The sequence below is a fragment of the Mauremys reevesii genome, linkage group 4, assembly GCF_016161935.1.
Source record: "Mauremys reevesii isolate NIE-2019 linkage group 4, ASM1616193v1, whole genome shotgun sequence".
Taxonomy (NCBI): domain Eukaryota; kingdom Metazoa; phylum Chordata; order Testudines; family Geoemydidae; genus Mauremys; species Mauremys reevesii.
Genome location: NC_052626.1, coordinates 43,335,032 through 43,362,440, shown reverse-complemented (window position 1 = coordinate 43,362,440; position 27,409 = coordinate 43,335,032). Strand labels below are relative to the sequence as shown.

General features: G+C 39.1%; 1 protein-coding gene across 3 annotated transcripts; it reads right to left on the bottom strand.

Moving 5' to 3' along the window:
* Positions 1–1,829: 1,829 nt before the first annotated feature.
* On the bottom strand, positions 1,830–27,285 carry FBXO33 (F-box protein 33). 3 transcript variants are annotated; one of them, XM_039533797.1, is made up of 6 exons: positions 26,737–26,874; positions 26,186–26,343; positions 14,456–14,566; positions 12,031–12,117; positions 8,770–9,455; positions 1,830–3,842 (listed from the first exon to the last, which is right to left on the bottom strand). In XM_039533797.1, exons 2-6 carry the CDS (start codon positions 26,200–26,202, stop codon positions 3,571–3,573), a joined length of 1,173 nt encoding a protein of 390 aa, XP_039389731.1. In that variant the 5' UTR covers positions 26,203–26,343; positions 26,737–26,874; the 3' UTR covers positions 1,830–3,570. The 3 variants fall into 3 exon arrangements, with proteins under 3 accessions (XP_039389731.1, XP_039389729.1, XP_039389730.1); XM_039533795.1 differs by lacking the exon at positions 26,186–26,343 and having other exon boundaries at positions 26,737–27,285; XM_039533796.1 differs by lacking the exons at positions 12,031–12,117; positions 26,186–26,343 and having other exon boundaries at positions 26,737–27,281.
* Between the last annotated feature and the right edge of the window lie 124 nt (positions 27,286–27,409).

Here is a 27,409-nt window from a genome sequence, read left to right as displayed (position 1 = left end):
TGGGATGTATTAGCAGGAGTGTTATATCATCCTGCTCCACTCAGAACTGGTGAGGCCCCAGCTGGAGTAGTGTCCCCAATTTTGGGCACCACAATTTAAGAAGGATGTGGATAAATTGGAAAGAGTCCAAAGGAGAGTGAGAAAAAAAGTATAGAAAACCTGCTCTTTGAGGAAAGGTTGGGGAAAAAAAACCCCACAAAACTGGGCATGTTTAGTCTTGAGAACTGATGGGCAACCTGATAGTCTTCCAATATGTTAAGAATTGTTAAAAAGAGGATGGTCATCAATTGTTTTCCATGTCTACAGAAGATAGGACAAGTAGTAACTGGCTTAATTTGCAGCAAGGGAGATTTAGGTTCTATATTAGGGAAAACTTTCTAACTATAAGGGTAGTTAAGTTCTGGAATAGACTTCCAAGGGGGGGGGGGCTTGGAGTTCCCATCACTGGAAGCTTTAAAAAACAAGTTGGACAAACACCTGTTGGGGATGGTTAGTTGGTCCTGCCACAGCACAAGAGGCTGGACTTGACTTCAAGGTCTCTTCCAGTCCTACATCTCTATGATTCTAATAGCTAAGAGAAAGAACATGCATTCCTTTGCATTAGTCAAGAAAATGAACCATTTGTTCTGCTGTTCTAGGTCATTCTTACCCTTAAGTCTGGGAAATTAGTTGAAAGCAAACAAAAGGAATGGTTTAGAAAGAGGAACAATATTTGCCACTGGTTTTAAGAATGAACAAATTTGATGCAGAATAGCACCTCTCTCTAGGGCTTACAATCTAGTCACACAAAACACTGGATATTAACATAGTTGGGGATTTTTGTTTGTTTTAAGCAAAGGAAGACTTATCCTCTTCATTAAGTTCTACTTGATCTTAGCTTCCTCCTGGACATCTGGAGACTTTAACCTTAAATTTTAGTTGTATAATGGTAGCACCTCTTCTACTGCAAGCTGCTTTATAGGCAGTACTGGGCTTACACCCTGAGTCCTGGATCTGAACCCACAATCCTAGTGCTCAAAGGCAACAGAGTCATAATGACACTTGTGCATTTCTGCCTTTCGTCTGATGTTACTGTAATAAGAAACAGGCTATAGTTCTGTTTCCCCTCTCACCACTACTACCCACACCCTAAAGCTACTTTCCTTTTCTAAAGAGGATGGATTAAATGATTGTTTTGTAGACTTAATAAAAGAAATTAAGGAGACCCTGTAACACATCTTAGTAAGCAGCATGGTTTATATGATTAGTAGTAGTTTGTTATCCTAAAAGTTCATCTTCAATAATCAGGATTAAACTAATATTTGGCACACAAGCACACTGTAAACAGCCACTTGACAGTTCTCATGGCACAGCTAATCACTGCTATGGTGTGGCAGTTCTTTATACCAGTTTACCAAACATCTGCAATTTTCATCCACAATATGTAATAGATAAAATGTCAAACTGAAGCATTGTAGGTATTCATAATCTATTTAATAGTGGGACACTGACATAAATACTACAGTTTTCTAGAGCACATTAGATTTTGAGTTAAGCAGTTGCAACTGGTGCAGGAATTTCTCAGTCAGTCAGTCTTCTATATTCTACAATCTACGATTTACTGTATCAGACTAATAAGCCATATCAAATGTGCAAGATTCGGTCTGTGCTAGCTGGTCTAATTTTTAAGTACTTTATCAACATTTTTGCAAAATATCAGCCAACTAAGAATAATTTACTTTAGACTAAGCTTTGCTGCACTTCAACACAATGGGAACTAACAATTATACACAATTTATGAATGATTGCTGCAGCTTAATGCTAAAAATCCTCATGCTGATACAATAAAATATTTTACAATGATCAGTTTTGAATGCTTTATTCATTGATTAAAAGAATATACATTTAACATAAACCATACAACATCAGTCATCAGTTCAAACATTCAGCTGGTTTCCTTACATTTTCTGTCAGGAGTTTTTTTAATCTGATCACATTTATAAGATAAAATCTCACCACATCTGGCATATACACACACACTGTGCCAGTGGATTCACTCTACTGATGTACATATAAAATCCGCATGGTATGTGCTCACTGGAGACAAAACAGCGCACACCTGTCAAAAGGTCATTTTAATATAAGATGGTAAAACCATTTGTAAAACACATATAAACTTTTTCCATAAATAGAATCATATCTGGACATCTGTTGCATAAATTGTGTTTTCCAAAGCTTACAATATAGCAGCCAGGTCTCAGCACTGCTGGGCACCCACGTTGGCCACTTACTTTAATTATTGCAGACTGTCCTTTAACATTAAATGCACAACATTCGTACCACTTAAAACTGGGGTCAGGTGGAAGTCTCACAGAGACCACGTCTGTACCGCGGTTGCCCTGAAACAGTTAAATCGGCTTTTAAAGCCTCTCAGATATAACAAGATTTTAAAACATACTTCATGGAATGTTCTTCATGCATCATAGCAGCTCATACCTGTGATAGAACAAGCTTTGTATTTATTTCCTTTCCTTCCTTTACATTCACTATTCACAGTGAAACAGGTGCATGTTTGTTTAAGAGTTCTGAGGTTGCTGACTGAGCCACAGCACAGCTGTGTACCACAGGTCGAAATTCGACCTTATATATTACAATCTAGCAGTATCTGGCAGACCAACAGTTGGCCTGCCCCTGCCAGCATGTGGGCACTTCTTCATTTTTAATCTATTCTTTGGCAGCTGACACAGGCGCTGACAGAGAAAGTCCAGTGACTTGGTTGCTAGGGATTTCACGACTAATGTTTGTTTGCAAGAATGTACATTTAAATTTATATCTTCATTGTTATGGTTTTACCCCATCGGAATGTGTAAACTTATATTTCCTTTTAAATCTGGGCCCAAAGCTAACTCGTATGGAGAAACTGACAGATCATGAGAATAAGAAGCTATGACGAATTTACAAAGGAACAGAAATCCTACAATTTATAGTCTTAAAAGCTCGCAAATTCAGGTGAGTAACTGAAAAAACTACACAGTGCTACAGACGACTGCTTAATAAATGAGAAAAAATTTAGAGAGTAGTAGTAATTCATGCTTCAGAAACTGCATGTGAAATTAAAGTGAAAGTTTACAGTGAACTGGCATTGGGTAGTTTTCTCTTCTATTTTTTAAAGCCTAATAAGTAGCATACTACCAGATTATATGACAATGATTGCATACAAATCCACTGGGCTATGGATAGTTAAAAATTGGCTCCTGAGCACTAAATTCCGACATAATAGTAAAATAATAGAAGATGCAGTTACTCAGTAAAACATATAGTTAGCCGGCAACCTCAGACAACCTTCGGCTGTATCTCTATAAGATTTGGTAGACAAGTCCATTAACCGTGAAAGCCCTAAACGTTGCCACTTTCAGCTTCTAAACCAATACCCGACTACGTTCTTTGATCAAGAAGTAGAATACACATATATAATTCTATATATCTAATACTGATTAAACACAGCACAAAAGGGGTTAATTCACACTACTGAAAAACATAATAGGATCCTACTTGCATATGTAACCACAGGAATTGTAAATAAAAAAAGAGCTAAATGCCTTCACTGAAGCTTTGCATCTCTCTATAAAAATGACGAGTTGGCTCGGTGAAGACACTGAGTAATTCTATGTCCATGACTGCATGCCAAGGTCGACCCAATCCAAGGGATACCTGCTCAATAAGGTTATGTACTGGATCCACATCCTGATCAGCCAGTTCACCTTGGTCGAAATCAATGCTTTCTTCTGTGACTTCAAGCACTTTCAAGTCAGAGCCACGAAGACGAGCGATTGCAATGAGGTTATGGGCCCACACTGTGTAACCTGGGAGAGTGGGGGAAAAAAAGCTGTCACTTCATTGCAGAACTGCTTTATTAAAGTGTTTAAAACCTGAGAACCCTGACTAGAATGCCTTTTCCCCAACTGATTTTGCTCCTTTTCCATTTCGCAACCTTTTTTCTGCATTTCTTAAAAGTTACAAGCCACAAGGCTCAAATTTATTCTTATCAAGAGAGGAAAAAAATGTCAAAACATTGTAAGTAGTTCTCCCTCCCGTCGAACTTTGTTGGATCTGCCCCCTCCCCTTACAAAGAATAAATAAATCTACTATTCCTACATATTTTTATTTAGACTCTGGGACAAACCAAATATTTTAGACCTAAGCTACTTGACAGTTTATAGGTGTCGTGCAAGGAAGAGTGCATGATTAATCATCTTAAGTGAAAGTATAGGTGTAAGAACTGCATTAAAACTGTGTTTGTAGTACAGAGGAATTCTGAAGAGGTTTAATTTTGCTGTGTTACAGTTAGACCTATTTTCTATGACCAGATTCCATTTTCGCAGTCATTGTGATCTTTCCTCACAGATCGTGGCACTTTTCATGAAAACCAAGTCCCTTTAATGCTGAAAACTTTTTCACTCAATTGCAGAATTATCTTAGCTGAAATTAAATATGACAATTATAAAATTGTCTTTGCTACCTACTCGAAGTTCATATTGTATTTCCCCCAGAAAGTGAAGAAAAAGGCAAATTATATTCTCAATTACTTACGAACTTGCTTTCTGTAGGTTGGCTGAGAAAACATGCTGGGTTCCTCCTACCTCACTGATACCACTACAATCCAGGATTTTCTTCCTCTTTAGGGTGCCCTCCCCTTTGCTTCTCCAGTTTATTCCTTCTAGTATGAAGTAGCTATAAGCTTACTCTTCTTCCCACCTGAGATGCAAATTCTCTTGTCGAAGTCTGGACTTAGAAAGCCCAGTAAAGCAGATGAAACTACAGTCTCATCCAAGCCACAGAAAGTTATTTGGTAAATACAAACAAGGTTTGACTCTCTCGGGAATGGTCTTCAACAATGTAGATAGTGGATTCTGTATAGCAGGCAACCTATGAGAAAACATCTCAGTGGGGAAGGGGAGAAGACAGTGGAGGCTGAATTAAATGAGCGAGTATGATGAAGAAAGGGGAATGAGAATCTTTCATCTATTGCCCCTGAAGCTTCCCACAGACACACTGCTCAAAGCACTCTGCAGTCCAGGGCATCTGCAGATGCTGATATGATCAGTGGTAATGCCTAATTAAAGAGAAAGGAACTCTAAGATGCAACTTTGTAATGTTCACTCATTGACGCTTCCCTTGTCTAGTGCAGTGGGCTGGAAGTCTCAATGTACAAGGAACATCAGGAGGCCCAGAAGGCTGTAGGATACCAAACCCAATCAAGAACTCCACTTTTGGATACTACTTTTCAAAATAATCTTTGCCAGTCCACTATATAATTCAGAATTAATAGGTCCTTACTGAGAGAAAGAACAAGAACACTCACAAGAACGAAGGGGGCAGCCAAACAAGGATTATTCAGGTACATGATTTGGAGGAATGCTATTCCTTGGATTAGCCTTCTGAATACTAAGGCGGCTATCATGACCCCTATAGCTTTTCATGTTAACTTCTGGAAGCAATGCCTATGCTTCTGGTAAGATTTTAGAAGCCAGAAAGGACCCTAATCTAACCAAACACTTCACAGCGGGGGGTGGAGAGGGGGAGGCGGCTTTGTAGAGATCCCTTACATCCTGAAATCTTGAAGCACCTCTTCCCCAAAGTCTAAGACTGCCTCAGGGAGTGCCTTTGCCCCACGGGGAAGATTCTCCCCCCTTTCATGCAAGCTAGGTGGGCTGCTTTTCAGCCCCCGAGATTGCCTCGGTACTTCCTCACTCTGATTGCTTCAGAAAGATTCACTCTAAGGTAGGCAGCAGATGTTTCTCTGTGAAAGCAGAAAAAATTCTTAAGAGGCACTAGTGAGGTAGATTTCTTTTAGCCTTACCTGATCAAGTGACAAACAGTAGCCAGACAGATGCAGATCAAGTAAATCCTAGTTACTGACTAGTCACCATTCTCTGAGCTGTCACAGCTAAGCTACAGAATAGTTCATTCTGGCTTGAAGGCCATTTACAGCCTTTTTTTGGGGGAAGGATATCAGATAGAAGGGGATTAAATTGTTAGTGGGTGGCACTAAAACCCAGTGTTTGGTTTTTGTTTTAAAAAAGAACAAACTGCTGTGTTGAGCTTAAAAGGGTTTATTTTATCATGACATGTTCCTGAGAGGGTTTTTGTTTTGTAATTGTTATATATAAGTACTTAGACAAATTGCAAGAGGAGAGGACAGGTATAAATAGATTTCATTAACTTCTTTTGAGAGTACAGGGAATGGACGCAAGAGAAGATTCTCTTCCCCTGCCTCTCCTCTAGCTGCTACGACATTAGATGTAGTTATCAACAAGTCAGACTCCCTTTAAAAAAAAAGAAAGCACTTCTAAAGTTAACATTGAGACTTTTTTTTACTGCTAATCGGGACCTAACAGGATAGAACTTGTGATTTCTGAATTGTAAGAAAGTTTAGAAGCTGTCCTGTTTATAAGAACAATAAAAACAATGCTTCCTTAAAAAGCAGTAGAAATTATGGAGAACAGAGCATCCAATATGAATATTTTAGCCTTTTCTGAAAAACCGAAAATTGATTCTTAAGATAAACTGCTGCATTTGGAACCTCTTACAGCAAAAATGTAGTGTTCACTTCCAAGTTCTTAAATATTTTAAGTTAACACAGAACTTAGATGTTATTTTTATTCCAGCTGACAAAATAACTTCCAGGCAGTCTGGTAGCATAAAGAAAAAGAGCATATTTTCCCAATTTAGGCAAGTTACAAGAAGCACAACTGGAAGTATTGCATCTCGAGATCTGATTTTACCTATTTGGGCATCTGTCTTTTCTCCCACTTAATAGACAATAAGAAGTTACACTAAGTTACTATCTTTTAAACAGTCTAAAAAGATCTGACAATTATGTAATTTCCAATTCTCTGCTTACTAAAAACTATTAAAATTTTGCTTTTCTATGCTTTACCTGAATGTTTGCTGGATAGACATGTGACATTATATATTCTGATGCTGGATTTGTTAGCTTGTAAATTTACACAGCTATTTGTTTATATTTTATATTAGATATGTCTTGGAGGATGTCTGAATTCCCCTCCCCCCCCCCCGTATTGTGAGCAAAGTTTTTGGGATAAGAACTGCATCAAATCAATAACAATTTGGTTAAATTTTAAAATTTGGGTGGCTAAAGCAAGGCACCTAAAATCAGTCAGTCAGTCACTTAGGGCACAGCTATACTAGAGAGTTTACAGCGGCGCAGCTGCACTGCTGTAAACTCTAAACCAAAGGAAGAGAGCTCTCCCATTGGCTTAACTACTCAAGCCCCTGCAAGCAGCAGTAGCTATGTTGGCAGGAGAAGCTCACCCACCCACACAGCGCTACACCGGCGCTTATGTTGGTGTAACTTAAGTCGCTCCTGGGGGTGATTTATTCACACCCCTCAGCGACCTAAGTTACGATGATATAAGCTGTGGAGTAGACATAGCCTCAGACATGCTGGCTGCATAAAGTGAGAACTGACATTTGACTCTAGGAAACTTATAGTGATTATAAAAAAAAAAATCATAGAATTTAATCTTCCCTATCTGATTTCCAATGGAAAAGAATTAAAGTTTGTCATCTGAAGACTCTTTCTTGCAAGTATCTGACTCTCCCCACTTTGGGGCCAACAGTGGCGTTTGAACCCATGCCCTTTGGTGCTAAAAACATGGCCCTCTGCCACTTGAGCTAAAGGATTAAACACCCCCATCCTGCAAGATGTTTGAAGAAGGAGCAGGGGTCCTCGCACATAGAGCGGATCACGGGATTATCTATAAGCACTAGCAGATTCAAACCTCTTGTAGCTGGTCCACATAAGATATGAAGAGCCACACTAGTGTTACATTAGTATTTCATTTCCCTATATTTGTTAAATGAATATTACCTACTTTTGTCTGCTGTAGGTCACTAGTTGAAGACAGATAATACATAAGAGTAAGTTCCTCTCTCTCTGAGCTTAAGTTCAGAATGGATTAGAGGTTTACAGTAATAAAATAGTTAGTACAGACAATTTATGACTAGTGTATGGTGGCATTTGGCCAGGCACTCACCTAAAACTATTTCAGGGGATGTGAAATGCAGTTTATGCTACTCTCCCTCCTGCAAGTAGATCAAACTGAGAGAATATATTCCAAACTTTGTCAGCCTGTTAGCTGCTGCTAGATCCTCACTAGATTGGTAATACACATCTACTCTCACCCTAGCTTCATTGTGGGCCATATATATTTACAACCAGGAAGTAAGATCACCTAACCCTCACTGCAAAATGAACTAATGCTAAGCAGCAAACATTTCCAATTCTCATATCCACAAGCATAGATACTCTCTGGATAATACATAGTTTAATGTAATAAAGATCCTCCACACACTCAAAATAAGCTTTCCAGAGCACAGAATATTATATACCACCGTTTTTTTGGACCCTTACAAGAAAAATTCTCACTCATCCTCATTTACACAAGCAACCTAGTAAACTCCAAGTGAGAGCAGAGTTGCATAGAAAAATTTGTTTACAGTCAGTAACTTACTAGTTAGGTGATTTGTTATGGAATAACTAACTACAGTATGTGGAATGACTTTACACTTTCAAGTTTGATGGTATGAGAATGTGTTTTTTCAGTATCTTTATAAAACAGCTTCTACAACTAACATCTCCTGCAGGATTTTTTAGGGCAGTAACATGTTATTAATACAAAGTGTATGATTGTGATTTTTAGAAAAAAGACTGAAGCATAAAAAAATTCAAAGTCACTTACTATGTTTGGGCATAGAATTACCTACCATGAACTGCTAGGAGAGAGAGCCTTGTGCACCTCCACGCTAACAAAACCAGTGGATCTTCATTACGGTTGTCACTAAGATCTGGGAAACCAGACATATCTATCACATCATTCATTAATATAAAATGAGTGAGAAACTTGTCATACTGCCTGGATATGAGGTCAACAACAGCCCCTGAAACACAAGTGATGTAGCTGTCAAAGTGAATCCTCTCTAGTGGGATACTGGGCTTAAGAATTCTTAGCATGTCATCACTCTTGATATCAAAAGCCATAATATAGACCCGAAGATTAGTGCTGTTGCGTGTCAGTGCCTTCCAATTCTCATCTTCTGGCATGTTTTCCAAGGACTTGTGCATTATGGAAATTTTGTGGACCAGAAGAGAGAGTCGATGCAAAGGCACATGGTTGCTATCAGCCAGGACTCTTGCCATTTCAGCTGTAAAATCACAGAAATCCAAGGCGAGTGAGCGCAGATTCACAAAGCGCTCCAATTCAACTGCAGTGATAAGAGTGGTATTACCAGGGATGTGGTTGTCCAGCAAACTCAGGTGTTCCATGGTGTTGGCAATGGGGTTTGATAAAGATGACAATGATGTGGGAGTGACTATTTGCAGCATAAACCCACAAGACAGCCACTTCAATTGCCTGCTATTGCCCAATATTTCTTCAAATAGCTGTTGTATTCTGCAAGAAAAACAAAAGCAACAATGACCCCATTAAATATGACTTAATGTGGTAATACAACTGCATAGCATTCTATATTATTTATTCAAGAAAGACTCTTCTCTTTCAGTTAAGGTGCAATTCTGTAGCTGTGCTACGTGAAGAACTCCTTGAGTAGTCAGTGAAAGTTCTGTATGTATGGCACCTGCAAAATCAGGCTCTAAACTACTTTAACTCCTACCAAACTCAAATGATGCTGCAATTGTGATTTATCTTGGGAAGGGAATACATGTATTGATTGCTCTTGTGAAAAATGTTGCCCTTTGAAGAGAAGTATCCCATATGTCTCAGCGCCAAACTTTTTTAAAACAAAAGTTTAAGGGAATCCATTCAGCCATTTTGGGGTTATACAGATATGAGTAACTACTACTTTAAAAAGCCTCTGATGCTTCATGCTCTGATACCTCTAATGCAGTCCTTGCTCCACTCAGCCCAACAGCAAGCTTACTATGTACAGTATATAGCCCTAAAAACGCATTAATGCTTTTTGCCAGATTTGGAGAAATTTGGTTTTGAAATATTTGAAACTGGTTAGCTGACCACATTCATTACACCTCTCTCAAGTGCATACAATAGTGTGGTTCTTAAAATATTTTCATGTGCGCATACTGGATCATTCCTACAATGACCAGCAATTATAAGAGTTTAAGTTGGGATGAGCATGATTTGGGCCTGGCAATATTTTAAAATTAGATAACCAAGTATCAGATTTATGTGCCTTTTTGGAGAAAAAAAGTGGCCCACACTCACCACACAGGAGGGGTATCCTGCATCTATCCTGACCACCTGTCCCATCCCTGTAACATTTTATGAACAGATCTTTAAGTTATATATTCAGTTCACATACCATACCTAAGAGAGGAAGGAATTTGATTTGAATGTACAATTGTGAATCACACAACTTCAGCAGTGTAGCTAAATGCTCTGGACTGGCTCTAAATAAATTCTTTGATCACGTCCCCCACAGCTGCTAAAACCCAGCTGGATTTTTCTCTTCCTCACCATTGACAAATGCTCTTCTGAGCACATAGTCACAGTATGTGTTCTAATATACTTGCATGCATATACACCTTCATGTGCAATCTATAGTACTTGTCACTTAAGAAGGAAAAATATAGTATTTGCAACAGGGGAGTTGGGTCAGGTTAAATATATTCCTGTTTAAAGGCATCAAGGAATGCAATGCAAAGATCTGTAACACAAAATTAAAAAGATAACCATGCCAAAAATCAAGCGGTTCTGAGCTAAATTGCTACATAGTATACACTGTGTATACAAAACACACACACACAGGCAGTAAAGAACATTATGTAAAGGGCATCTAATCTCATAAGAAAATTAAAAATGAAAAAAATTGCCTATGTGCATGTATATCTTTACTAAGGTGCTATGATGAGCTTACCATTCTTGCACATTTTATCTTGCAATATTGTATATAGTCATTCAAAACACATCTAATATTTTAAATTAATTTTATGTCTTCCTTCTGCAATATTTATGAACAGTAAATTTGAAATGCATGCATGTTCAATGTGATATTACTGCATATGCCTAAAAGTTTTCTTGTACAGTTCTCTCAATTTGATGCCTAATAATTTAAGTTGTGCTTCTCTAATGACTAGATGCATGTTTAATCTTAAAACAACGTAGTTTAAAATAGTATTTGAGCATTTTGCTTTTGATTACTGTAAACTGTATTGGATTAACCACAATTGCACAGTTGTAGCTTCTAATACTGTTCTGTACTAGAAGTAAGCTTCCAATCAAAGCAGGGATGCTGAACATTTAGAAACTCAAGTGAACAGCAGTTTTCAGTGGTAATAGTACACAAATCCCTGAATTTAAACCTAATTAGATTCTGGTGGCAAAACTAGCCATCCCTATGTCCACCAAAAAACTATACAGCCACTTCATCTAAATTTTTCTAGCTATCTAATGCTGAGCCAACCCTTCTAGTCCCACCCACCCCATTTTAACCCAACTACATCTCAAATATTTAAGCAACTCAACTGAAGGTATTGAGCCATATTATTAGCTCAATAACCATATATTGAGCTAATAAAAATGAGGCCCAATAAGGAGCACAATGAAGTTATCATCCAACTACACTGCCATTCATTTTAACAATGCACTTCCAGTAAGTCCTTTAACTGAATATGGCACCTTTAATCTTGGCGAGCACAAATTTAACAGTTCAAGCTATGGTCTACAAGTTTAACCACATAGGTACCAATTTCTATTAAATTTCCTCATCTTATTTTCAGACTGGATGTTTTAATTTCAATTGTCTACACTTTTCTGATGAATAAGCCCTACTTCTAATTTAATACGTAGTCCAGAACAATAGTAACTAAATGTTTCTGAAAGTTGTTCAATAATCTACACAAGATAGTGAGTTGGCGGTCTCAGTCCAGTTTTCTATGGCTACCAGTCCATTGAAAAGCCACCCACAATTAGCACTACGGGGCATTCTTGTTGACAGTGTCAGAAGAAAAGCCAAACACTGAATAGACAGAGACTGAACTAGTATTTTCACCTTGCTGAAAGTGGTCTTGAGTCAGGATTGAGGCACGTTGGTAGGACTATGCAGGATGCAAGCACACTACTGCTGTCCATACTGTTTCTGTTCATTGGATAATGCAGTGTCAATCCAGCATCATTCATAAGCACTAAATTCACTTATTTAAAATGGCTCAATTGGTATTTTTAGAACAATTAAGATTAATTAACAACTGTTAGATGACGAAGTAACATCTCAGGCATAAGAGTTTTAAAATAGTTACATTTAATTCAATGGTGGAACATATTTTCTGTAACTGCACAATGTACTGCATTTACATGATGTATTGAACTTCCCCATAGCAATGGTTAAATAAAATGAATTTGTAAAGAGAAAAGTAGTATAAAGTTATATTTAAAACAGTGAACTGCAAATAGAGCATAAAAAAACCTATGCACTATAAAACTGTGCTACATGCAACAAATCATCATAGTAGGAAGAGCACTACACATATTATTAAAAAACAACCACCACCACAGTAAAAGCTTTTACTTGGATATCTATAAAATTGTGCCTTGGCACCACAATCCAGTATGAATGTTACATAATATCTCCCATTGATCTCAATTTCTGCATTACATAAGCACAACAGGGTGACAGACACAGTAGGAGATGCATGTCTGAATTTCCACCATGTTGTAAATTAAAGTCAGGACCTACGCATTAGAGAGTTCAATGTTCATGTACACAGGGGTCCGCAACCTTTCAGAAGTGGTGTGCTGAGTTTTCATTTATTCACTCTGATTTAAGGTTTTGCATGCCAGTCATACATTTTAACATTTTTAGAGGGTCTCTTTTCATAAGTCTGTAATATATAACTAATCTATTGTTGTAAGTAAAGTAAAACATTTTAAAAACCTTATTAAGAAGCTTCATTTAAAATTAAATTAAAATGCAGAGCCCCCCGGACCGGTGGCCAGGACCTGGGCGGTGTGAGTGCCACTGAAAATCAGCTCGCGTGCTGCCTTTGGCACGCGTGCCATAGGTTGCCTACCTCTGTACTAATCCATCTGTAGATATCTATGATAGTTCCAGAGCTACTTCAGCTGTAGGCACACGGATGAGGAAAGGGTACCCATTCCCTTCCTAGAATATTGGGATAAGCAGATTTCCCCCCTACCCTCCCCCCCCCCCCGGCAATGTAGATTAAAACTATGGCACTCAGGGCTTGTCTACATTGGCAAGTTTTACAGTTATACCAGCATAACCCACTGTGTGGACATTAGTTCCAGAATAAGAATGGCTTTTTCAATTTAGCTTACACACTTCCAAAAGGGCATAAGCAGACTTGGGAGGATTAGAATTTCTGTGGACTGACATTGATTTTAGTATACACACAAAAACTGACAAAAATATATTTCCATCGATCATAAAAATGTACAGATAGGCAAAGAAAGAAAAATGCTACTTGAGAACACAGGGGTTTATTTAAGCATATTTACTTTGTAGATTTTGACATCAATGTTGACAATTTGTATTTTAACGGTTATCGAGTTTTAATTTTTTGAATCTCAATATCTACTGTCATTAAACAATTATTGTCTGAACCCCATCCCCCATAATTTCCCGCAATTGTGAAAATTTAAATAGATTAAGATAAAAACAGCTTAAAAAAAGTAAACCTTGATGTTATCTGGCAACATTGTAAAATAAAAACATAAATGAGTTCTGTCAAGCCTAGATATAAGCTTAAAAAACAATCAAACAAAAAGCCACTCTGATTCTGCAAAAAGAGTGTCCACATTGGAGAGGGGGAGGGGAAGAAGAGGGTTACACTGACATAATTAGTAGTTTAAGTTCACACCTCAGCTTATACCAATCTAGCTTTCCTATATGGACATGCCCTTAGGAATTATTCTGCAAATAAGTAGTTCTCATTTTAAACAGGCATGGAGTCTTATGATAAATCCTTAATTGGAGTTCACTCACGACCTTATTCAAAGTCACTTGTTCCCTAAAATTCATTTTTCTTGTATGTGTGTGTTTAATTTGTCAGGTGACTTCAATTCCTAGTGCAGTTTTCCACTCAGCCTCAGAACAGCAACAGTATATACAGTGCCAATGAAACCCTGCTCCTCTCTCCCTGGCCCCAATACCACTGCATTCTGTTTTAGAGTCATCACTTGGCAAGAGTGAAAGTATTAGGTCTTCATGCACTGTCTGCAGAGACTACCAAAAATGTGACAACTGAAGGTGGTTTGTGACACGTAGACACTAGGAGCTTAACCAAAATCAACTCTTCTCATATACATCACCCAAAGACCATCAGATAACACAAAAACGGAAACCAGATGAAATCTCACTACCAAGCTGGAGCTTTTTCAACCTAATATCCTGCAGTCTCATTATCAGTTCTTTGAACCAGCATGATATTTTTGCTAGTGTGTACAGAAGAACTTACTGCTTAATCTTTTTGCCATCTGGGTCCACCTTGCCGAGGTATGTATTCGATATACTTCCATGTTGCTGCAGAATGCTTATATCCCCAAAAAGACTTAACTTCTGGAGGTTCCTATAAAAATAGGTTTTGTTAGTTTGCACATGAAGGTAGGGCAACAGTGGGGAAATGTTAAGGACAATTCTTGAACACACGTAGCCAGGGCACACTTATGCACAGGAGGTATCGTCCAGGCTGGAAAGAGTTGCACTGTCTATAAGTTTGGGACAACACACAACTTCCAAATAAACTAAAAGCTTAGATGGAGCTTTTCAGGGGGAGCATCTTAAAACGCCAAAATCAAGAGCAGAAGCAAGAAGTCTGATCAGTTTTGAGTCACCCTACTGTAAGTCTGAATATGCACCTAGTTGTCTAGCAGAAGGTTATCAGCAATACTCCTTGTGACATCAAAGTGCATGTTATCCATTTTTGTCCTTATAAATTTATTTAAAATCCCATCAACAACGCTGTATACATATCTGCTTTTCATTATACGAAAGCTGCACTTAATGCTGAACACCTAGAACTATAAGGCTATGTCTAAACTACAGCAGCACCGACAGTGCCGCAGCATTGTAGTATAGACATTTACTTCAGCAATGGAAGGAGGTTGTCTGTCACCGTAGTTAATCCACCCCTCTGAGGCAATAGGTAGGTCAAAGGAAGAATTCTGGAGCTGAACTGCATCTCTTGGATATGAATCCACCTCCCACACTCCTTCCCCCCGACACAACATAGCTAGGTCCACCTAGGTTTTAGGCATAGACCAGGCCAAAGATAGTCATGAAGAAAGTCTGAAGAAAATCAGCATTTAATTTACATTGTATCAGACAGCAGATTGTTTTTATAACATGCTTCATCCAGTGGCCCATCATTCACAATATGCTTTTTTAAAGAGACATCCAAGATTATGATGTCTAACTATATTTAGGGCTATCAATAAATCAAAGTTAACTCAATTAACGCAAAACAAACTAGATTTAAAAAGGTCACAATTACACAGTTTTAATCCAACAGCTGAACAATAGAATACCAATGTAAATTTATTATATGGTAGAACCTCAAGAGTTACGAACACCTCAGGAATGGAGGTTGTTCATAACTAAGGCTATGATTTAATCATGGGTATTTTTAGTGAAAGTCATGGACAGATCAGAGGCAAGAAACAAAAAGTCACGGCCCGTGAGCTATCCATGACTTATACCATAAACCCTACTTACGGTAGGGCGGGGAGGGGAAGGGAGCTCCGGGCTCCAGAGAAGCGGACGATGCGGCTGGCGCCGGGGCCATTCCTGCAGCAGCTGGCTGAGGGGCTGTCCAGGTGGCTGCTGTGGCTGTCCCCAGGGTCTCCTGAGCAACTCATTGCAGGGTCAGCTGCTTGGGCGGCTCTGGGGTCAGCCACACTGACCACTGCAGAAGTCACAGAAAGTCACTAATCATAACTCTGAAGTGTTTGTAACTTTGAACAGCACGTCATGTTTGTTCTTTCAAAAGTTCACAACTGAACATTGACTTAATACAGCTTTGAAACTTTACTAGACAGAAGAAAAATGCTGTTTTTAAACTATCTTAATTTAAATGAAAGAAGCACAGAAACAGTTTCCTTACTTTACTAAAAAAGGGAAAGTTTTAAAAGTTTAACAGTTTATGATCTGTACTGTATTTGCTTTTCTGGGGGGAGGAAGGTCTCTGTTGCTGCTTTATTGCATACTTCCAGTTCCAAAGGAGGTATGTTTGTAACACTGAGGTTCTACTGTAAATATTTTTGGATTTTTTTTTTTTTACATTTTCAAATATATTGACTTAATTACAACACAATACAAAATGTGTACAATGCTCACTTTATAATATTTTTTATTACAAATATTTGCACTGTTGTGGCCTGCATTGCAAGGTATTTACATGCCAGTATGTTAAACATTCATATGCCTCTTCATGATTTGACCACCATACAAGAGGAAATGCTTCCATGCTGATGATGCTCTTTAAAAAAAATAAATGCATTAATTAAATTTGTGACTGATCTCCAGAGGGGAAAATTGTATGCCTCCTGCTCCATGGTTTTGCCTGCTTTCTGCCACAGATTTCATGTTATAGCAGTCTCGGATGATGACCCAGCATATATTGTTAGATTTAAGAACATTTTCACTGCAGATTTGACAAAACGCAAAGAAGGTACCAATATGAGATTTCTGAAAATAGGTGTGGAACATGATGTCAAAAGTCTTTAAAGAGCAACACTCCGATGCAGGAACTACAGAATCCAAAACACCAAAAAAGAAAATCAACCTTCTTTTGGTGCCATCTGACTCAGATGATGAAAATGAAGGTCCTTCAGTCCACACTGCTTTGGATCATTATCAAGCAGAACCCACCTGTTCTCACTTTCAGTTGTAAATAAGAAGCAGGCAGAATTATCTATAAAGTAAACTTGTTTGTCTTGGCGATTGGCTGAACAAGAAGTAGGACTAAGTGGACTTGTAGGCTCTAAAGCTTTACATTGTTTTGTTTCTGAGAGCAGTTATGTAAAAAGTAATTCTACATTTGTAAGTCACACTTTCATGATAGAGATTGCACTAATACTTGTATGAGGAGAATTGAAAAAAAATACTATTTCTTTCATCTTTTTACCATGCAAATATTTGTAATAAAAATATAAAGTAAGCACTGTACACTTTGTATTCTGTGTAACTGAAATCAATGCATTTCAAAATGTAGAAACATCCAAAAATATTTATAATAAATTTAAATTGGTATTCTATTATTTAACAGTGCGATTAAAACTGAATAATCACAACTTTTTTTAATCTTGCAATTGCGATATTTAAAAAAAACAGCCCTAAAAATATACTCAAATATATAAATTCATTCATCCTATGCATGTGTGAGCACATTGATCAGTTTCCACCTTCCCCTATACAGACAATTTTTCCCATTTGTGTGCCCCCTGCCTTCTAACAATCAGTGAGGGAAATACATTAAAAAACCATTATGGTAAAACCACAAAAGAAGGTATAGGAGGCTCCAATGCAGGTGTGCCACCTGACATACTTTTAACTTTTGAAAAATGACATGCCTGTTAACAGGATTCCTTTAAATATTTACATATTCTATAGGTATAATTTATTCCTAGGACACTAAAAACATGTTATTTTGGTAGTGTAACCTTCCAGGAATCCTAGTGAAAAGCTGGAGGATTGCAAGAGTTCGAACAATCTGTTTATTTTGGTCACTATAATTTAATCTATAGTTTACATAGAAGAATGTATGAAATTAACTCTTATTCCAGCTGTTTTACAGGTAACATGTTTCTATTTCATCACCACAGCAATTCCTAGAGGCAGCACGATCAGTGCCAGTGTAGACACGAAGAACCATGAGGCTTTAGTACTGCGCTGGTGCATCATCTCCCACATGTATTCTGATATATGTATAAAAATTAGAACAATTGCATTGGTCTAATGTGTGGCGTGAGGAAGAAAGGGTTGACTGCAGAAAAACAAATAATATGGCCATGAACAATCCTAGACAAAGGCACATTCTTAGACCCTTTTTTCAATCATTTAATGCTCCTACTGACACCACCAGAAATGTGATGAGGAACAGCACAATTCCCTTATGCATGCTTCAACAAAAAGTCACCACATTTCCAGGACTTAAAACTTTAAAGGTGCTACATCCAAAAATCTGTTCCCAAGTTTACTATGTGAATATCAGCAACACTAAAGCCCATGCTGCAGCGCCAGGGAACCTTCCCTGGGCTCTTCACTGCACTTTACTAGATGACTAAATCTTCATAAGATATTTCACTTGCAGTGGAAACAAGGATACGTAGAGGGGATGTCTCACTCTCCTAATTTTTAGATCCAATCTATCACCCTTTATAATCACTGTGCACTAGCACTACTAGAAATCTCTTGTTTAGTTTGCGATCTGTCATCACTTCCTACTCTGATTTCCTAACAGCTGTCTCCTATAGTTGTATCTGCTGTCTATTTCCTCTCCTAAGTGAGAGACTTACTAGCAAGGCCTCAAATACTTCGAAGCATTTAGGTGTAGCTTGCTGTAACAATGTTCCTGTATACAGCTTTGGAAGTTTTAATTAAAATATAAAAATAAGTATGATCAGTAGAGTAGCCCAAGTTATTTGATATTCTATTTTACACTGACTATTCTCATTTTCAATATAAAAATCTGAAGCATACTGAAGATGCCTAACTACCTCAAATAAAACTGTTGGGTGAGGGGAAAAAAAAAAAATCAAGATTTTGGCAGCAGAGAAGGGGGATAGTTGGGGCTTTTTGCCCCTAGGAAGTGGAGAGTCAGTTTAGTATGATGAAGGAAGTAGGATGGCTGGATGTTTCTGCTAAAATGATTGGCAGCATCATATGTAATGCTGAGAATGAAACTGTCATCTTTAGATTTCAGAACAAGTCATTGAGATGAATGAGGCAGTTCCTGAGTCTGCAGATGCTCTGAAAGATGGGAAGACATTACATTATTACATATAAGGGCTAGAAACTATCTTTTTAAAAGCTTTGATCTGGAAAACAGTGCTGTACAAGGGATTAATTATGCAGCCACAGAACTGCAGGGCACATAGGGCCTGTTTAAGAGTCAGTATCATCTCACTTCTTATAGCCCACTGTTTTGTTTCAAGATTACATTAGTAGTAACAAATGGCTACAACACTTCGTGCTAGACACTGTACAAAAACTAGAAAGTCTCTGCCTCAAAGAGTTTACTATTTAAGTAAATAATGACAACTATAGTGCAATTTAGTTCTGTTCTTTTTGCATTTGCTAGCCACATGATCATTATCACCACCTGTAAGTTTGAGCAATACTGAACTCATATCCCCTATAGATCATTAATGAAAATGAAAAGAACAATACTGATCCCTATGGTGTACCATTTGTTTTTTCTGATCCCTGCTTCAGTTTTGCTATTATGATTTATTGAGACAGGAAAAGAACAATTACTACTGAATAATGTTATTAAAGCAGCAACCAGAGGTCCCAGTTAGGATCAGTGGTGCTGTTCTATGTATTACAAACACATACAGAGACAGTCCCTGTCCCAAAGCATTTACCATTTATGATTTCTCATCCATGAGATTCTACTTTTAAACTCTTATATTTCTCCAGCTACTTTATAATTTTATCCTAACATGCCACTGCATTCTCTAATTTAGTAATTGTACTAGATTAGATTTGCTTGCTGTGTCCTATTTTTAATAAACTCGTATTTTTTTGCCTATTACACATTTTTCAACCAAATTTCACATAGGCCTTGTTTACACATAGCAGGATTACAGAATGGTAAAGTTGCTCATTAATGGTCTATGGTAGCAATTCCACCATTGCTTGCTAAATGAAGTTGCCTGTACCAGACCAGTAGTGGGGGAGTTGCTGAAGAGTCTCAGTAAAGATGTGGTCATTCTGACCTCCTTAATATGCTGAATATTTGGCTTATTTAATAATCCTGGAGCCTTATTTAATTTAATTCCTGAAATTCTTTAAGACATTTTGCTGACATATTGGAGTTTTACTAAAATCTAGATTCTTGCTCTCCACACCGATACAGATCAGGCAGGTCACTGGATGTGCTAGGTGGTCACAGGGGAGAGAAACAAGCAACAGACATGAACCCCTTCCTACTTTTTCTCAGAAGGGCTCTGACAGGGTAAGATTACACTTATGGATTTCAACACGGCAGAGTGAAAAAAGCAAATATTTCTCCCTCCACGTCCCCCCCCCCCCCCAAGAATCTTCCTGAAAAACAACCATCTTAATAAGAGCATAGATCTTCTGATGACTCATGGGAAGTTTCCCCATACCTGCTACTTACTTAGAATCGTTGTTTTAAGAGATGATCTGTTCCTGTTGCTCATTCCCCCATTAGAAGTCATAATCCTCTGTGACCCTCACAATTTGTTGCGATAGATATTGTTACAAAACAGGATTTTGACTTCTGGTCAAAAATAATCAGCAGGAGTAGAACTGTTATCAGAACACCAAGATCCTTTTTAATGCCCAAGTACTCAGTAATAAAGAATGAAGAAACATTTCTTCTAAATACAGTACAAGTTTTGTATTAGGAGATTGTCATTCATAATATTAAATTTGCAGTAATTCTGGATCTGTATGCCTGTAATATCAAACATAAGATTTATAAGATGGCCCTCTGGAATGTAAGTGATTTCCAGCAGCAAGACTGTCAATATATTTTATGTCATTTGTTAGCAACTGTTAGTAATAGCAATTCATTAAATCCTTCCAGTCTGTGAGAATTAGCAAAGTTCTACATAGAATTTTTTCCAAAGGTTCCCATAATCATCTGCTTTAACATCAGATTTGTTGAAGTCTTCAGCTTTGTTTTGTACAGTGTATGGATAATTTAGCTAGTGGAAGAAGTGTACATCATCATCCAGTACCTAACAGAGCATCAAAATTCTTCACTATTTTTAGTTTTACAGGCTGACATTTGTCTTGCCTCAGGTCCTTTGGTATATATCCTCAAAGAACCACACAGTCATCTAAAAGATTTTTTTGCACTTGAAAGTTTTTTGAAAGTTATATTGAACAGTACAGTAATGCAAAGAGTAAGTTTGATTTATAAGACCACAATAAGGCATGATAGTTTACTTACCAAAGTTGAGGTAGTTAGCACTGTATTTTACAAAAACCACTTACCCCACAATGGTAAGAAATCAGAGCTGCAGATTCTCTGGTTTCATTGCCAGAATGACATCCAAGAGGCATGAAAGAACCATCTGATTCTCAATCTTCACTCATTCCCTTTGGTGCCTTTGATATGACTGACACAGAAACTAGAACCTCTGCAACTTATTAGATGTACTTGTGGTATAGCAATGAGTACAACTGTTTGGAAAGCAGCTCACTTGGGTTCAGTTACCCCACCAATGGAGAAATGTGGCTTTTGCCTGAAGGTATACTGGACGGAATGCACCCAATCTCATCTGATCTCAGAAGCTGGTACTTGGATGGAAGACCAAATGGGCAGGACCAAGCATACATAGATCATCCTTGACTGGTGTCTGTCCAACCTGATCTTAAAAGTCTCCAATGACAGGAATACCATAACCTCCTTTGGAAGCCTATTCTAGTACTTCGAAAGTTTTTCCTTAATATCTAACAAATCTCCTTGCTGCAGATTAAGCTGATTACTTCTTGTCCTACCTTCAGTAGACATGGAAAACAACTGATCGCCATTCTCTTTATTACAGCACTTAACATATTTGAGGGCCTTTATCAGTTTTCTTTTCTCAAGACTAAACACACCCAGTTTTTTTTTTTAAACCTTTCCTCATACATCAGGTTTTCTAAACCTTTTAACTTTTTGTTGCTCTCCTCTTGACTCTCTCCCATCTGTCCACATATTTCTTAAAGTATAGCACCAAAAACTGGACACAGTACTCAAGCTGAGGTCTCACCAGTGTCAAATAGAGCAGAACAGTTAACTCTTATTAATACACTCTGGAATTATATTAGCTTTTTTTGCAACTACATCACACTGTTGACTCACACTCAATTTGTGAGACACTATAACCTGCAGATGCATTTCCAGCAGTACTACCAAATAGACAGTTATTCTCCATTTTGTAGCTGTGCATTTGATTTCTCTCCTTCCTAACTGCAATACTTAGCACTTGTATTTAATAAATTCATCTTGCTGATTTCAGACCAATTCTCCAATTAGTCAGGGTTGTTTTGAATTCTAATCCTGTCCTCCAAAGTGCTAGCAACTCCTCTCAGCTTGCTGTTATCTTCAAATTTTATAAGCATACTCTCTCTTTCATTATCCAAATAATTAATATATTAACTATTGCTGGACAAAGGACAGACCCCTGAGAGACTCTACTAGATACATCCCCCCGGTATGACAGTAAGCCATTGGTAAGTATTCCGAGTCCAGTTTTTCAACCAGTCTGCACCCACCTTATAGTAATTTCATTTGGACCACATTTCCCTAGCTTGTTTATGAGAATGTCACCTGGTGCTATGTCAAAAGACTTACTAAAAATCAAGATACATCATATCTACAGCTTTCCCCATCCACTAGGCCAGTAACCCTGTCAAAGAATGATGTTAGACTGGTTTGGCATGATCATGGGTAAAAGCTAGTGATTTTCTATAGTAAAGTACGAGAAGCAGAGTTCATTTCCTTAGCAACTCACAACAAGAACTTGTTTGAGATTAGCGGTCTGCAGCAAATACAGATACTCTTAGGTATTTGGGGTTCTCAATTTGAATTTTTAGTGTCCAAATCACTTAAGACAACACTTTTGTGCACACAATTTGAGAACTCAAGCATTTTAGCATGAAACTCAAACATGGTCATGGGGATGGAATAAAGGAGGAACATGTATTATGCTCTGGGTATTTATGGTGGGAAGTATCTATGCGTTAGTGAAACTATAGTATAACTGGCTCTACCAGAATAAGCACAATGTTTTTCATCTCCAAATATTTACATTCATTTAAGACCCAAGTAGCTTAAAATATGCAATTTGTCTAACAGTAAAATTTGCACGTCCATACACCATGAATTACAATTTACTGCAGCACCTCTTATTTGTGATAGGACATTTCAGATGGAATTCTGTTCTAGTTGAATGTTACCAAAGGAAAACTTGCCAATGCTGTGACATAGTTATGACCTGAATCTGAAGTTAGTCATTCGCTATACCACTTCTACTGCATGTTTTTATATGCTGTGATTTGTTTGTGTATCTTGTATTTTGAATAGTGCATGACACTGCACGCTTCAGAGGCTGAACTAAATTGCTGGAGTTAAATGTGAAAAGGATTCACAGGAGATTCTCCACAACAGGATACCTGATTCCAACTTAGCAACAAGACAATGATTATTTTGTCAAGGGACCCTGAAGTGCCAAGGCATTTCTCCACCACAACTCATTTTAATTAAAAAGGAGCTACATAAAATAGGGGGGTTATTTTAGCTATACCAACATGTAGCACAGAGAAGCAAACATTTTACTGAAGAAATGTCTAAAGCATCCACCAATTTGAAAAGGATGCATGTAAAAAGTAGCTTGGCAAAGTAGTAGGGCAGATTTAGAATAGCAAAAGCTCCCTCCTAATATAAAAGCACTTGTTATAAAGTGTTTGGGGAATAGGGAATAGCTGCAGAGAGGCAGTGAATTTCAGTAATGATACACTGTAGTATGAGAGTACTTTTCACTGGGAGACAGTACACTAGAAATCCACTCACATTTACATTGTTGCCAAGTCAGTCACACTCTGTGTTTAAAAATTAGTCAACAAAATGTTAGTATTGTAGTGATGCAGAAATAAAGACTGTCTGGCCTTTTAAAAGAACTCCTGCACTATGGATTATAAATAGGGCCCTACCAAATTCAGAGCCATGAAAAACACGTCACGGACCGTGAAATCTGGCATTTTACCCTTTACTATACAGATTTCATAGGGGAGACCAGTGTTTCTCAAATTGGGGGTCCTGATGCAAAAGGGAGTTGCAGGGGATCACAAGGTTATTTTGGAGGGGTGGGGGGGAAGCAGGAGGGTTCACGGTATTACCACACTTATTTCGGTGCTGCCTTCAGAGCTGGCTGGCCAGAGAGCAGCGGCTGTTGGCCAGGCACCCAGCTCTGAAGGCAATGCCTCACCAGCAGCAGCGTAGAAATAAGGGTGGTAATACCATACCATGCCATCCTTACTTCTGCACTGCTGCTGGCAGTGGCTCTGCACTTCAGAGCTGGGCTCCTGGCCAGCAGCTGCCACTCTCCAATTGTTCAGCTCTGAAGGCAACACTGCTGCCACCAGCAGTGCAAAAGTAAGAGTAGCAGTACCACAACCTTCCCTACAATAACCTTGCGATGCCTCGCCTCCCTTCCCCCCCCCCGCCGCCCTCAACCCCCTCTCCTTTTTGGGTGACGACCCTTACAATTACAACATCACGAAACTTCAGATTTAAATATCTGAAATCATTAAATTTATTATTTTTAAAATCCTATGACAGTGAAATTGACCAAAATGGACTGTGAATTTGGTAGGGCCCTAATTATAAATACTGACCTTACAAAAAACATCAAGTTCAGACAGTAGTGTCTGCTGTACTCTCACACCTCAGTGTGACAGATCAATATTGATACAGATGTTTTCACTTATTGGCTGATGTATTTTCAAGTTGGCCAACAAGAAAGAACTAGTGAATAGTAACAAAGCTTGACAACAAAGAGTTATAGCAGCAGACACAGATGATTAAGACAGACAGCCATAAACTATTGACAAGTGGAAGAATAGAGTAAAACATGTCCTAAAATATAAAGGCTAGGGTCCTCAGTTCAGAGCTGGAGCAGAACTGAGGTTTTCAGAAAGTAAGCTTTGCCAGTGAGGTGGCTGAGTGTTATAACATAGGAAGTGTCTCAGAGCTAACTACAGCAAAGTAGAGGAATTGAAAGGAAGATGAAAAATATGTACTCATCTAAAACCAAGGAGGGATTATATTCATTGTTCTCTAGCTACAACTCAGGAAAAAAAAGCATGAAAAAACCCAAACAAAAAAGATTTCTCCCCAAAGCCATAGAAGCCCTAACATGTTTTGATTTTGTACATCATTGTATTCACTTTTCTGATAAGCTGATTTACCGTTTGTGGAAGACTAAGATACCCAAGTTAACATTTACAGCTTTTTTATTGTGTAATGGTGGGGATCCCTTTCCGGCCATACCCTTGCCTAATATTGATGGGGAACCCTGAAGCACCTTAATGGGCCTTTGCTTTTCTGTCTTAGTTGTTTATATGGCTACCATTATCCTAGCAAGGTAAGGAAGTACTATTATCACCATTTTACAACGAGAACTGAGCAACAAGTAGATTAAGAATCCAACACTGTTCAGGAAGACTGTGGCAAAGCACAGAATTGAACCAAGGCCTCCCAAATTCCAAGCTAGCATATTAACCATTGACCATCCTCCTCTTTATCATCTCCTCCCAAGATCAAAGACAATTAAAGGTCATTCATCTTTAATAGTTTCTCTCTGACTAAATACAAGATTCCTTCTATTAGAGATTAAATTGTTTCAGAAATTACTATCAGGCAACCGAGCTATTATGATAGTTAATATATTTTTCAATACCAAGATCACATCACAGCTCAGTGGTGGGAGGAACAGCTTAAATTACAAAAAGTGTAACGCGTACATTAGTGTTTTCACCACAACTTATCTGTTGGGTCTGTTCATGCATGAATAAAATATGAAGACACATCTGAAGAATTTTGAAAGAATGGAGTCTAGATATGCACCAGAATTCAAACTTATAGCTCTGATCCTCCCTACATTTGATTTCAATTTCTTTTTTCTTGACAAAAATAATTCTTGTACAGCTCCAATTGTCCTTGTGTCTATCACAGTCCAGTGTAAATTGTCAGCTAATTGATTCTGTACCTTGTGTTATATTTATATTTCACAGCTAACATAATACAATGCAAAATATGTTTAAGTTACTTTACATATTGTAACCCTAACACTGTTTGATAAAGAACTCCAAAGACATTAATTTAACAAGTTATTACTATATGTTTTACATACTGTTTATGAAATACTCCAGAGTTTGCACTACAAGAAGTGATGGAAATTACATTTCATAGATACCAAATAAAGCTTTGTTTGAAACAGTTTCTTACATGCTGAATTGGTACATCTCCTCAAAGCACACTTCCTAGGAATATGGAACGTGATGTGTGCATCGGCTATCAGTTTGCAGGTACTTCACAATTTATCTTCATGAAGCATCAGCACATACAGTACGTGACCTACTCCTCATTGCGGCCTCCATTATGCCCTTTATTTTAAAATATGCACAGGTGAAATTTAATTGGTTTCCAGGATTTGCTTGAATACACTTTCGGGTAAGCAGTTTTACTAAACTTTTTTCCCCAACCTTCCTTTTCTCTTTACAGAGCCAGAGGTTTCTACAAACACATCGCAGGAAGGAGCCCGTGGCCGGGTGGGTGGGCTGGAGAAAGGGGCCCGCCCGGAGGGGTCCCCAAGAAAGGAGCCGGGTAGGAGGGAATCCCCCCAGCGGAGGGTCAGGGGGCCGGGCCGGAGATCCCCCCCAGGGAATGGGTCTGGGTCCAGGCGCGCTGGAAGGAGCTGGGCCTGAGAGGTCTCCCCCCACCCCCGGCTGGCTAACGCCAGGGAGCGGGCCAGGCTGGGCCGGAGAGCCCCGCAGTACCTGTTATTGCGGACGCTGCTCAGCACGCACAGCACCAACTCCAGGTAGGTCCTCAGCAGGTCCAGCCAGCGGGGGCAGAGCGGCGTCTCCCCCTCGGCCGCGGCCGCCGCCCCCTCGCAGACCCCGCCGCCGCCGCCGGGGTAGTTGTCGGCGGCGAACTGGACGCGCAACTCCCGCACGAACCAGCCGCACTTGCGCATGAGGAAGTCGAGGCGCGGGCGCTCGGCGGGGGAGACGCGGAGGCTGAGGCGCAGCCGGGGCCACAGGGCCGGGTAGAAGAGACACTCCCGCCAGTGCGAGCAGGCGGCCGAGGCCCGCAGCCGGTCCGGGCCCGCCAGGAACGAGAAGATGTGAACCACCAGCTCGCTGGGCAGGGAGCCGGCGCCCACCGCCTCCCCGCACACCGCCATGCCTGGCGCCGGCCCGAGCCCCGCCGCCGCTGCTGCAGCCCCAGGCCGCGGCCTCGCCTCCGCCTCCTGCGACAAAAACAACAACATCAATGACTAGGCGGAGGGGGCGGGGGCCGGCCGAGACTCGACTGCTGCCGGGGCAAACCACCGCACCCGGCCGCGGGGGAGGATGGTGCTTACCACCGAGCTCGAGGGGGTGGGGAAGAATGGATCCTACCAATTAACTCGAAGAGGGGGTTGGCACCTCGTCTAGACCGAGCTCT

Excerpts from the sequence above, each read along its gene's own strand:
- FBXO33 (XM_039533795.1), bottom strand. The coding sequence starts at position 27,233 with ATGTTGTTGTTTTTGTCGCAGGAGGCGGAGGCGAGGCCGCGGCCTGGG. Across the intron at positions 14,567-26,736 it reads AGCAGCGTCCGCAATAACAG|GAACCTCCAGAAGTTAAGTC; the intron begins GTACTGCGGGGC and ends CTATTTTTATAG. Across the intron at positions 3,843-8,769 it reads CTCTCTCCTAGCAGTTCATG|GTTACACAGTGTGGGCCCAT; the intron begins GTAGGTAATTCT and ends CCACTCTCCCAG.